The sequence below is a fragment of the Lithobates pipiens genome, unplaced genomic scaffold (assembly GCF_037356315.1).
Source record: "Lithobates pipiens isolate NorthernLeopardFrog02 unplaced genomic scaffold, aLitPip1_a1.2 Scaffold_1, whole genome shotgun sequence".
NCBI classification, from domain to species: Eukaryota; Metazoa; Chordata; class Amphibia; order Anura; family Ranidae; genus Lithobates; species Lithobates pipiens.
In genome coordinates this window covers 39,882,124-39,895,177 of record NW_027507685.1, presented here as the reverse complement: position 1 = coordinate 39,895,177, position 13,054 = coordinate 39,882,124, and the positions used below count along the sequence as shown (strand labels likewise).

Below are 13,054 nucleotides of genomic sequence, written 5' to 3'. Positions count from 1 at the left end.
GCAGTAAAGACTCTCCTATAATCCTTCTTTGACAAAAGGATGTATTTGTCATATGGTGAAAATTAATGTTTCAAAGTATTTCCTGCCAGAAAAGTGGAAAAACACACAAGCAGAAGGAGACAATTCTACAGCCCTGACCCGGAATATCGTCCACACTGGAGCTCTATTCTGAGCATCAGTAAGTACAAGTCTCTGGCAATGAATAAGAAAGCTTCTGTGTAAACACACAGTGGCTAAAACTGTAATAAACACTATATACAAAAATAAAATAAAACACACTTATTAAGACAGGAGCTATTATGGTGAAATGAAAAGTTGTGGGAAAAACGGTTGCAAAATGTTGCTTTTTCCATCATAAACCAAGGAGAACACAAAACATGAGTTCTAATCCCATCAAGGTGAATGGAACAGGACTTGGAATTTATGTTTAAAAAATAAATAATCTATACACACACACAAAATAAATAGGATATAGATATAGATAGAGCGAGAGATAGATAGAGCGAGAGATAGATTATATATATATTATATTATATTATATTACACACATATATACACAGTGGAAAAAAAAAACACACACACACACACACACACAATACAGGCATACCCCACTTTTAAGTACACAATGGGGTTTATTTACTAAAGCTGGAAAGGGCAAAATCAGGCTCACTTCTGCATAGAAACCAATGAGGTTCCAGGTTTGGGGTTAGAAGCTCATTGGTTTCTATGCAGAAGTGAGCCTGATTTTGCACTTTCCAGCTTTAGTAAATAAACCCCATTGTGTACTTAAAAGTGGGGTATGCCTGTATTCAATAATTATCCCATCTGGTAATAAATATATATTGCATGGTCCATCTGTTGTAGGCAAGGGAATGCTCAATGAGTACAACCTAGCTACAGCCAACAGATTTATTTGAAATGAAAGTTGGACAGAATAGGGACAATTATCACCGCTACTTAACTTATTTCTGTACCTTATTTCATGGGTGTCAGAAAGAACACCCCACCTCTCTCAAGGCTTGTGTTGTCCAGCTATAATCTATTAGCAAAATAAATATCTTTAGGTCACAATATTTCAATATCAGTTTCAAAATCTGGATGCCCTCGATGTCTCTTTAATATCCATTTAAGTTTTGGTCTAAAATAAAAGTCCTGAAAAGAATGCCCATTGTTCACTCCTCTTACCTGTAACTGCGGCCTCTTTGTCCCTCCTGTCCATTCTTCTTGCTTGGTGCCTCCCATGTAATGATCTCTGCTCTTTAGGAGACGAAAGCAAAAAGGGAAAATCTCCCTAGTGCCGGACTGACTGAATTAACACAGGATGTCCATTAAACGTTGCATTCCAGGAAATGTAGCTACCTTGCCAAAAGTCTATGACAGGGAACTGATACCGCACACTTCCTATTATCCCTCGATTCAAACAGTAGCTAGTGAGCCCTGTAATAATCAGTTCTGATGATACACATCAAGTAAGAGTGAAGGGTGTTGCCTTTGGACTTCAAGTCAAATACTTGCAGCGGTTAGCTGCCTTTGTTGCAAAGAGCCAAAATGCTGCACCCTTCAAAAGCTTGCAAAAAGTCAGAGCTTCGAAAAGGAGCTAAAATATTCCACAGAAAGTGAACTGAGATTTTTAAAACTGCACACGACAAAATAAGCCATTTACTTGTACACATAAAGGCCCGATCTGTGGTTTACCAAATTGTCAAAATTTTACAGCACCTGTCAATCTCTGAAAGCTTCACCCCAATAAATGAAGAAAGCCATTTGTCTACATTCTTTTTACATTCCATACAGTGATGACAAACCTCGGCGCCCCAGATGTTTTGGAACTACATGCCGATACTCTGCAGTGTAGTTGAGCATCATGGGAAATGTAGTTCTAAAACATCTGGGGTGCCAAGGTTCCCCATCACTGCAAGTTAAGACTGCTGAAGCCAACAGTGGCAGGACCATGTGGCATCTAAGAACAAATGAAATGAATACAACATGATCCAGTTTCCTTAAAAATTTAAAAGGACAAATAAATGATTTACCACAATAGCATTAATAGATGTTCAGAATAACCTTCAATGTATCAGAGTTTGATCCAAGGACCCTTTCACACAGGTGGACTGATCAACAGACCATCTATTGCTCTCTTTGGAGCGGCCGATGTCAATGTGTCTGTTGACACCCGCCGACATCGATCCAATCCCATCTGCTAAAAACAGACAGATGGGGGATCCATTCCCCGACCATCGGGTGGATCGGATGACAGTCTAATGGAAACAGACAGGCAGTCCGTTTACATCGGACTGCCCATAGAGGAAATCTGGCTGTGTCTGCTCTGCAGCAGTGGAGTGGGCCTTTCATCTGCCTGCTCAGCGGGCATCAGCTGAGAGATTCCCCGCTAGACAGGAGGATCCATCCATCAGAAAGGGGCCTAAAAGACCCAAAGAAAAAATAGCTTGGCACACCCAAGACTTCTCAAGAGAAGATAAGATTTGACCATCCACATGAAAGTGAAAAAATGGATTGTTACTAGTCAACTACAGAATGGCAAATCCATTGGTAGATAGAACAGTAAATGCATACATATGTATTCGTAGAGGGTTGATTCCCCACTCCCATCAAAATACACCGATCAGCACTGCAGCCAAGGGCCTCAGCAGCTGATCAAATGCAGGTTTTCCAGCAGAACTGTTCTACAAAAGCAAAAGGTATTTTAAAGCGGAGGTCCACCCTAAAGTGGACCTTCCGCTCATCGTAACCCCCCCCCCCTCCGGTGCCACAATCGGCACCTTTCAGGGGGGAGGGGGGTGCAGTTACCTGGATAATCCAGGTAACTGCACCCACTTCCGGGATAGCTCTCTGCGGAAAGGGGCGTAACTTACGCCCCTTTCCGCAAGTGCCCGCCCCTTCCCGCAAGTGCCCCGCTGCCTGCTGGGAAACACACAGATCCCAGAGGCAGCGGGGAGTGTCCTTATTGCGCAGCGCGATTCGCGCATGCGCAGTAGGGAACCGGGAAATGAAGCCGAAAGGCTCCATTTCCTGATTCCCATACCCAAGATGGCGGCGGCAGGACCTGACAGGCGACCTAGAGATCGGCTTCGGGTGCCGACATCGCGGGCGCGCTGGACAGGTAAGTGTCACTATTTTAAAAGTCAGCAGCTGCAGTATTTGTAGCTGCTGGCTTTTAAAAAAAAAAAAAAAAAAAAAAAAAAAAAAACGCGGAGTCCCGGTGGACTCCCACTTTAACAACGTCTGTCGAACAGAGGGGGCTACACAGATCTAAATTCAGCTAGCTCCTGCTGAACAGTCCAAATTTCAATACGTGTGTATTCAGCTTAAAAGAGAAATATGTATGTATGTATATATGTGTATGTATATATATATATGTGTGTATGTGTGTATGTGTGTATGTGTGTATGTGTGTATGTGTGTATGTGTGTATGTGTGTATGTGTGTATGTGTGTATGTGTGTATGTGTGTATGTGTGTATGTATGTGTGTATGTGTGTATGTGTGTATGTATGTGTGTATGTGTGTATGTATGTGTGTATGTGTGTATGTGTGTGTGTATGTGTGTATGTGTGTATGTGTGTATATGTATATGTATATGTATATGTATATATATATATATATATATATATATATATATATATATATATATATATATATATATATATATATATATATATATATATATATATATATATATATATATATATATATAATCATACGTATACACACACACACAGATTTTTTTTTTGCAAGTAGAATTTTTTTTTTCCATTTATTTTTTTTGTTGCAATAGCCTGGAAAGCATTGTACCACCATCGATCAGCAGATCGCTGATGCCATGCAGGTCTCCTGCATAAAGTCCTACATACCCGCTTGCCCCTACATCCCGTACAGGTAAGCAGATACACCCTGGCAGGAAGACTCAATGAACTACCACAGCACTGCAGCCAACAGCCACTAAGGATGCCGGGGCTTATAGTTCATTCATATACACAGAGTTTTGTGTATTAATGTTATCAGTCATGTGGATGGAGCCCCAAACAGCGACAGCTAGTACGGGAACTTCTCTACCCTAAAATCAAGTGAAAAGTGTAACATGTTCCCAAAGACTAAATTATCCTTTAAGTCCAATCCGCCTCCATTTGGGTCTCCCATTTTCCTCTCCAAATTCAAGAATACCATGGACTACAGTTCTCCCTTGTGTGGGTTTCCTTTGGGCACACTGGTTTCCTCCTATACTTCAAAGACATGCTGGCAGGATAATTGGCCCCTGTGTATGATCTGGACAATAGACTGTAAACTCCTTGAGGACAGGGGCTGATGTAAATGCACATTATTGTAAAGTTCTGCATAATTTGTTGGTGCTACATAAACTGAGAATATAATTTTATCGGAATGCCCTGGACAAGGTGTCAATACTGAACAATTAAGCTGCCCGTACATGGATCAAAATTTGGTCCAGTTCAGCAGGGACCGGCCAACTTCATTCCATGTATTAGCTAATTGGTTCTACATAAGTCGATAGACTTGTGCACAACCAGCCTGTCTGGTTTTTCCCCGAACAATCAGCGCCACCGGCTATAGCCAACAAAACCAATCATTGTGTTCTGCCGTCGGGGAAGGCTCCTGGCCAGAATACAACAGCTCAGCAGGAGTGATTCCCTCATCGACAGCAAATGTTTGGATGGGGAAATCAATATTTATTTTTTTCAACCCTTTGCGTGAACAAAAAAAAAAAAAATATATATATATATATATATAAATAAAAACACACACACACACACACACACACACAGTATACGGTTTATAACCACATATTAGAACCTAAAAATCTCAAATTATATTCTAAAAATATTCTGTGTACTTGAGAAGTATTCCTAACACGCATTTCACCGACATATACTATACAAATGGAAAAGATGCTTGTCCAAGAAAAACAAACAAACAAACAGTCTTACCCACAATGCCGAAAGGGTAAATGAGGTTTCATCGCTATGATATGGCTGCATTTCACCCAGAATGATCAAATCATGAGCTCTCCAGGCACACTGTAAAGTCACACTGAGCAGATAGTGTTCTAAAATACAGAGTGGACAAAGGTCGCCTAAAGAATTTGTACAGAGTTAACCTTAAAAGTTTAACTCCAGCCAAAAGCAGAACAAGCACCAGAAATCAGAAGTCGCTACAAAACAACACTTTGCAACAGAGACCTAAAAAAAAAAAAAAAAAAAAAAAAAAAAAACAGCTTACCAGTTTCCTTTATATCCCCCCCCCTCCACCCCCCAGCATGCCCTAGAGCAGGGATATGCAATTAGTGGACCTCCAGCTGTTGCAAAACTACAAGTCCCATGAGGCATAGCAAGACTGACAGCCACAAGCATTACACCCAGAGGCAGAAGCATGATGGGACTTGTAGTTTTGCAACAGCCAGAGGTCCGCTAATTGCGTATCCCTGCCCTAAAGGCACAACCTTTTTGTTTTGGACACAGTGCGGAGGAATCAGAACATCTGTCAGTTTTTATTGCCGTCTGTGTCCCTGTTAGGGAGATTCACCCTCTTTGTCTTACTTACAATTATCATCAAAAAGGTCAAAGGATGAGAAAATACCAAATTTTGGGTTGACACCTGAACAGTAATAGAGGGGAACATTAGTTCTGGCGACACCCCCAGGATTCCTTAAATTTGGAAGGATTTTCCCTTACTTCCTGTTTTGGTTATGGGAAGGAAGTGAATAGAAAACTTCCCTATGGGACTCAAAAAACTGACAGGGGTTATAACTCTCCCTTACTCTATACAAAATAAAATTTCAAACATGCCTTAGGGTTCAGATCCAGCGGGGATTCTGTCTTCAGTACATAACCTTGTGACTGCACTTCCTCCAATGTGTGCATTCTATAGTCAGGAGTACATTTTTCTAAAGTGAAAACCCACACGCTAAAGGTCCAAAATATTATATGGAAAAACTGCTAGCACAAATACTCAGGCCAAGTATTACAGTAAAAAGCGCAGCACTAGAAAATTACAAAATAAAGATAATACCACTCAATGCAAATATTTGTGCCAATATGGACAGGATTAGCTATGGTCGGCTTTTCCGGTTTCCATGTACTTGAGTGGTAGCGATTAACAGATTAGATTAGAGGCCAGGTCCATTTGGCTGCAGTGCCGGCCAACTGATATTTTATCATCTCCAACACAAGCGAGTTACCTCCTCCCAGCTTCAATCCTGTTTTAAGTAGAATTCCAGCCCAGAACTAGATAGCTAGTTCCCGCCCAGCCTATAGTAATATAGCGGATGAACAGGGGCGGACTGGCAACTCATGGGGCCCCCCGGGCAATAGGAGTTTATGGGGCCACACAGTATACACACACACACACACACACAATAGGTACTGGAGAGGCAGGGCAGCTATAATCTTGGGATTAAAAACAAAAAAAAAACAGATTTTTACATACTGTCCCTGCTTTTATTGAGGCTGGCAACCCTGATGGGGCCCTTGGGCAGTGACCGAATGGTCAGTCCTCCCCTGCGGATAAAGCAGGGGCGCTGCTATTCTGGGTGGACGTATGATGCCCTCCCAGGATCGGCCTGCACTGCAGTACAATCTGTCACCCTGATGATGATAGATCTGTGCATCAGGTCGCCGTCGGTACCATTTGATTGTTGTGACTCAGAGCAGATCACAAGGCAATGGTACACAATGAATGACTTCCAGTCCCAGCCATTTACTGTGTAGTAAAAACAAATAAAGCAATCAACCAAAAAAATGATTCCTAAATAACCTAAAAACTAATGCAGCTAGCACAAAAAGATCACACAATCCAGGTAAGGTGCAGCGCAAAAAACAGGTCAATTTAAAAAAATCAAATGATAAATGCAGTATTAAAAAAAGCAAAAAAAAAAATAAAATATCACAAAAAAGTCCAACAAGAGGGCAAGAGGACAAAGTCCGAGCAAGCACCTAGAGGATTCCACATGACAATCGCACAATTCAAGCAAGATGATGGTGACCGACCCTCCACCTTCAGAGCCATCGCTTCACTCACCTTAAGGACTGGACCACTGAATTAACAGATGGTCAAATAGGCAGGTCCCTTTGTCACTATTATCTTCCTTGAATTGCGCAATTTACTTTTTTGTGATTGCTTTTTTTAGCCACTTCAGCCCTCGGAAGGTTTTACTCCCTTCCTGACCAGAGTACTTTTTTTGCGATTCAGCACTGCAATGCTTCAACTGACAACTGCGCGGTCGTGCGATGTGGCACCCAAACAAAATTGACGTCCTTTTTTTTACCACAAATTGAGCTTTCTTTTGGTGGTATTTGATCACCTCTGCAGTTTTTAATTTTTTGCGCTATAAACATAAAAAAGCGACAATTTTGAAAAAAACTAAAATATATATATACATATACATATATATATATATATATATATATTATATACACATACACACATTTTTTTTTTCCCCCTCAGTTTAGGCCAATACATAATCTTCTACAAAAAAAAATAAAAAATCCCAATAAGCGTTTATGGATTGGTTTGAGCAAAAGTTATCGCATTTACAACATAGTGGATAGTTTTATGACTTTTTTTTTTTTTTACTAGTAATGGCAGCGATCAGCGATTTTTATCGTGACTGCGACATTATGGCAAACACATCGGACAATTTTGACACATTTTTAGGACCATTGGCATTAATACAGTGCTCAATGCTATAAAATTGCATTGGTTACTGTAAAAATATTACTGGCAGTGAAGAGGTTAACCACTAGGGGGAAGGGAGGGGTTAAGTGTGTCCTTGGGGAGTATTTCTAACTGTCTGGGGGATGGGCTGTGTGTGACACGACACTGATCACTGCTCCAGATGACAGGGAGCAGACGATCAGTGTCCTGTCATTTGGCAGAACAGGCAGATGCTGTTTACATCGGCATCTCCCCGTTCTTCTGCTCCGTGACACGATCACAGGTATGCGATAGAGTCCGCGGGTACGGTCATGGAGCTCGCAGCGGGTGGGGACATGCACACACAGCGGGAAATTCAAAGTAACATACGGGTACGTTACTTTGCCAAGCCGCGCCATTCTGCTGCCGTATATTTGCTGACCGCTTCACAATGGTACACACTTGATGAATTGAGGTCATTCATAAAAATGGTTACTTATAACCGTGATATTCCTAGCTATAAGCAATGTGTAAACAAAAAAAATCAAACAAAAAAAAAAAAAACTTTTTTTTTTTTTTTTTACATTACTGTCACCAGTGTCCTTGATCACCGTCACACCAGTTATATGACAATGCTGTACTGCACTGGTGACCGTATGTAAAAAAATAAATGCACTTCCAATAATTGTGTTCATTCAGAAAAAGGGAAGGGTCAGTAAATTTTACCGGCCCCTTCTCCCACTCTCCAATGTGATAGAAACCCACAAAGCAGCTGGTGGGAGAATAGAAGGGAAGCTGTCAGCTCTGCCAGGTGGTGGGAGGGGAAACAAAGGAGCACACAAGGTGGCCCGGGCAGCAAAAAGAAGAGGAACTTGGACAATAGTGGCGACATTTATTGGAACCAATCCCCTATATTTTCCTCCTGCAGCAGCTGAATGCCCATGGGAGGGAAAGGAGGAGAAGCTGGCTTACAGCTGCTTCAGGGGGAAAACACAGGGGATAGGTCCCAGTAAATGCCACCACCCCCCCCCCCCCCCCCTATCGAAATCCTGGGGGTTGGCAAGGAAGGAATGCAATTTACCCATCTACCTGCCCACGATCAATGGATTGCCAAGCCCAGTGCTGCAGGAACTAAAGGAAACACGGGACAGATGAGGAGAAGGGGGCTGGTAACAGCAAGTTTTTTTGGAGACTCCGGAAATAGAAGGTTAGAAACCATGATGTTGGGGTGAACTAATGAGCATCATAATCTGCACTGCCATCTCAAATCTAATATATTTACACTGCCTTTCTTCAGATCAATCTTCAATAGAAGAACCATGATACACTAATACCAAATAAATACTAGTTTGTGTGTGCAATTATACACACACACACACACACACACACACACACCTACATATATACTGTACATCTTTTGTGGCTATTGGGGCATATATTTAAATAAAACCTTTAGCTTTACACAATTATATAATGTACACATACACACAATTCATTTATTATCGAGCAATAAAGACATCGACAGGCTCATCCGTCCATTTTGCACAATGCACAGTTTTTATGACATGCCATTATTGATCAGCTTGTCAGATAATGACACACCATGACCGTATTAAAGATTGATCTCTGTATCTTACAAAGAGAGGCCAAAAAATTGTGCAGTCATCAGCCCACTTTACTGGTTCCAGACAAGAGGTTCTGCTCTTTGTACTCCATTTGTGGCAGTTCATTTCCACAGACTGTAAGGAAGCGGATCTGACCAGCAAAGTTCTGCTTACATATAACAACTAATGGATTCCTGCTGTAGCCTAGTCAGTATTAAAAGTGAAACATAAAAAGAGAGATTCTAAAAACTTCTATGAACATCCAATATAAAAGGCAGGATAGAGCATAAAACACGACTTGCAGCTTTGAAGGAAGGGAAATGGTATGCACTTTATCATCATGTCAGCGTTCTGATTTATGTTCCGGAATACACCAATTCAAATTCAAGCCTGCAAAAACAGACACCAATTACAGTGCGGCAAAAAAGTATTTAGTCAGCCACCAATTGTGCTCGTTCTCCCACTTAAAAAGATGAGAGGCCTGTAATTGTCATCATAGGTATACCTCAACTATGAGAGGCAAAATGTGGAAACAAATCCAGACAAATCACATTGTCTGATTTTTGAAAGAATTTATTTGCATTATGGTGAAAAATACGTATTTTGTCAATATCAAAAGTTCATCTCAATACTTTGCTATATATCCTTTGTTGGCAATGACAGAGGTCAAATGTTTTCTGTCTTCACAAGGTTGTCACACACGGTTGCTGGTATGTTGGCCCATTCCCTCCATGCAGATCTCCTCTAGAGCAGTGATGTTTTGGGGCTGTCGCTGGGCAACACAGACTTTCAACTCCCTCCAAAGGTTTTTTTATGCGGTTGAGATTTGGAGACTGGCTAGGCCACTCCAGGACCTTGAAATGCTTCTTACGAAGCCAGTCCTGTGTTGCCTGGGCGGTGTGTTTGGGATCATTGTCATGCTGAAAGATCCAGCCACGTTTCATCTTCAATGCCTTTGCTGATGGAAGGAGGTTTGCACTCAAAATCTCATGATACATGGCCCCATTCATTCTTTCATGTACACGGATCAGTTGTCCTGTTCCCTTTGCAGAGAAACAGCCCCAAAGCATGATGTTGCCATCCCCATGCTTCACAGTAGGTATGGTGTTCTTTGGTTGCAACTCAGCATTCTCTCTCCTCCAAACACGACGAGTTATGTTTCTACCAAACAGTTCTACTTTGGTTTCATCTGACCATATGACATTCTCCCAATCCTCTTCTGGATCATCCAAATGCTCTCTAGCAAACCTCAGACGAGCCCGGACATGTACTGGCTTATGCAGGGGAACTTGTCTGGCACTACAGGATCTGAGTCCCTGGCAGTGTAGTGTGTTACTGATGGTAGCCTTTGTTACGTTGGTCCCAGCTCTCTCTGCATGTCATTCACTATATTCCCCCCCCCCCGTGTAGTTCCGGGAATTTTTCTCACCGTTCCTGTGATCATTTTGATCCCACGGGGGTGAGATCTTGCATGGAGCCCCAGATCGAGGGAGATTATCAGTGGTCTTGTATGTCTTCCATTTTCTAATTATTGCTCCCACAGTTGATTTCTTCACACCAAGCTGCTTGCCTATTGCAGATCCAGTCTTCCCAGCCTGGTGCAGGTCTACAATTTTGTTTCTGGTGTCCTTCGACAGCTCTTTGGTCTTCACCATAGTGGAGTTTGGAGTGTGACTGTTTGAGGTTGTGGACAGGTGTCTTTTATACTGATAACAAGTTCAAACAGATGCCATTAATACAGGTAATGAGTGGAGGACAGAGGAGAAAGAAGAAGATACAGGTCTGTGAGAGCCAGAAATCTTGCTTGTTTGTAGGTGACCAAAATTATTTTCCACCATAATTTGCAAATAAATTCTTTCAAAAATCAGACAGACACAGACAGAGACAGAGACAGAGACAGAGACAGAGACAATGTGATTGTCTGTATTTGTTTCCACATTGTGTCTCTCATAGTTGAAGTATACCCATGATAACAATTACAGGCCTCTCTCATAATTTTAAGTGGGAGAACTTGCATAATTGGTGGCTGACTAAATACTTTTTTGCCCCACTGTATATTGGCGGCATATACTGTACTGCCAATGGGGTTGATTTACTACAGGGGTAGAGCATGTTCATTAATAAAGTTAGGCGTGCACCGAATGGAAATGTTGGTACCGAAAATCGAAAATGAAGGAAGCACTAGGCCGAAAACCAAAACTGAAAATGAGTTTTTAAAATTTTTATATACAATTGTATTATATTCAACTTTTTAATTAATATCATCAATTTAAATTACTATGATTTTATTGTTGGTCATTATTGGCACCTTTAGTGCAAGAAAGGTTGGATCTGAATCGCCGTGCAGCTGCTGTAACAATGTCCCGCCTCCTATGACACACAGCACAATGATTCCTGGCATTGGATCAGTGTGTCGTCTATCACAAGAGGTGGTCTAAGAGGTGGAACATCGTTGCAGTGGCAACATGCCGATTCAGATCTCTGACACAGTGTGAGATCATGCTATCAGGCACTGGGGAGGCTGCATCTCATGACACTCGTGAGAAGACCAGGAGGGAGGGGAGACCGACAGGTGCACGCTGGGATGATACATGTGCGGCACCCATCGGGACAGCCTCGTTTCTTATTCAGCACTTCTTTTTTTTTGCCGCCTACCGAAACATAACGGTCAAAATTTGTGTTTTCGGCAGGTGGACGAAATTTCGGTGCACCACTGATTAAAGTGTTAATAAGCCTAAATAAAAAGTAGATAAAGGATGAACAAACTCTGGACAGCCGCACTCCGGATCAGATGAAAAGTAAAAAATGCCTTTTATTTCTTCAAACTAAAAGAACCTCACATCACACAGATAACAGCAATAAAGGGAAAAAATAAAAATAAAATTGCTGACGCTTTTCACGATAAAACTAGCGATTACTCATAGCTGCTAAGAGTAAGCGCAATTTTTAGCGTGAAACACGTCAATTTTCTTTTTTCCCTTTGTTGCTGTTATCTGTGTGATGTGAGGTTCTTTTAGTTTGAAGAAATAAAAGGCATTTTTTACTTTTCATCTGTACGGCTGTCCAGAGTTTGTTCATCCTTTATCTACTTTTTATTTAGGCTTATTAACACTTTAATCAGTGGTGCACCGAAAGTTCATCCACCTGCCAAAAACACAAACTTTGACCGTTATGTTTCGGCAGGCGGCAAAAAAAAAAAAAAAAAAAAAAGTGCTGAATAAGAGACAGGGCTGTCCCGATGGGTGCCGCACATGTATCATCCCAGCGTGCACCTGTCGTTTGTTCATCCTCTGTCTATTTGGTTTGTGCAATCAGCCTGCACCTGGGACCCTTACCTGCTTGGAGAACGAGCAATCTCTTGGTGAACTGACATGGAGCGTTGGTTGTTTCCTATTTTCCTAAATAAAAAGTACCATTACATTGCCACCATGTAAGTTTTCTTGAGGTTGGATTCACAGTAGAACATGAGGCGGCTCACAGCAGGAGTTCGGTGCGTCTCCATTCACCATTTCAGGTACGATTTCAGCCCGAATTTGGACCTGAAACAGACCAAAAGACACACAGGACTCTCGTGCAATTTGCACCGGAGACACTGCGGAGATGTGTGAACTGGCTCCATAGGGAGTCGGTCACAATCTTCTGCGATGCGAAATGGATGCAGGGAAATACTCATCTATTTCGCAATAGTGTTAACCCAGTCTGATAATACATGCTAAAACACAATTATTATTTTTTTTTTTATTGCATTGTTAACAAAGTTTCCATTTTTTGCACAGGCTCCTATTA

At 41.6% G+C, this 13,054-nt stretch overlaps 1 protein-coding gene across 5 annotated transcripts in view; it reads right to left on the bottom strand.

The window, feature by feature from the left end:
- The window catches only part of ATP11C (ATPase phospholipid transporting 11C (ATP11C blood group)), a 219,053-nt gene that overhangs the window by 167,778 nt on the left and 38,221 nt on the right, over window positions 1–13,054 (bottom strand). For 4 of the 5 annotated variants that reach the window (XR_013277047.1, XM_077489767.1, XM_077489683.1 and 1 more), the window contains exon 1: window positions 4,961–5,084. The exons of the other annotated variant lie outside the window; for it this stretch is intronic. Coding sequence is in view for 3 of the 4 variants with exons in the window: in XM_077489767.1 (XP_077345893.1) it covers window positions 4,961–5,011 (51 nt within the window). In the remaining variant the exon portion in view is untranslated. Of the gene's footprint in view, window positions 1–4,960; window positions 5,085–13,054 lie in introns of those variants that run through there. 5 annotated transcript variants of the gene reach the window in all.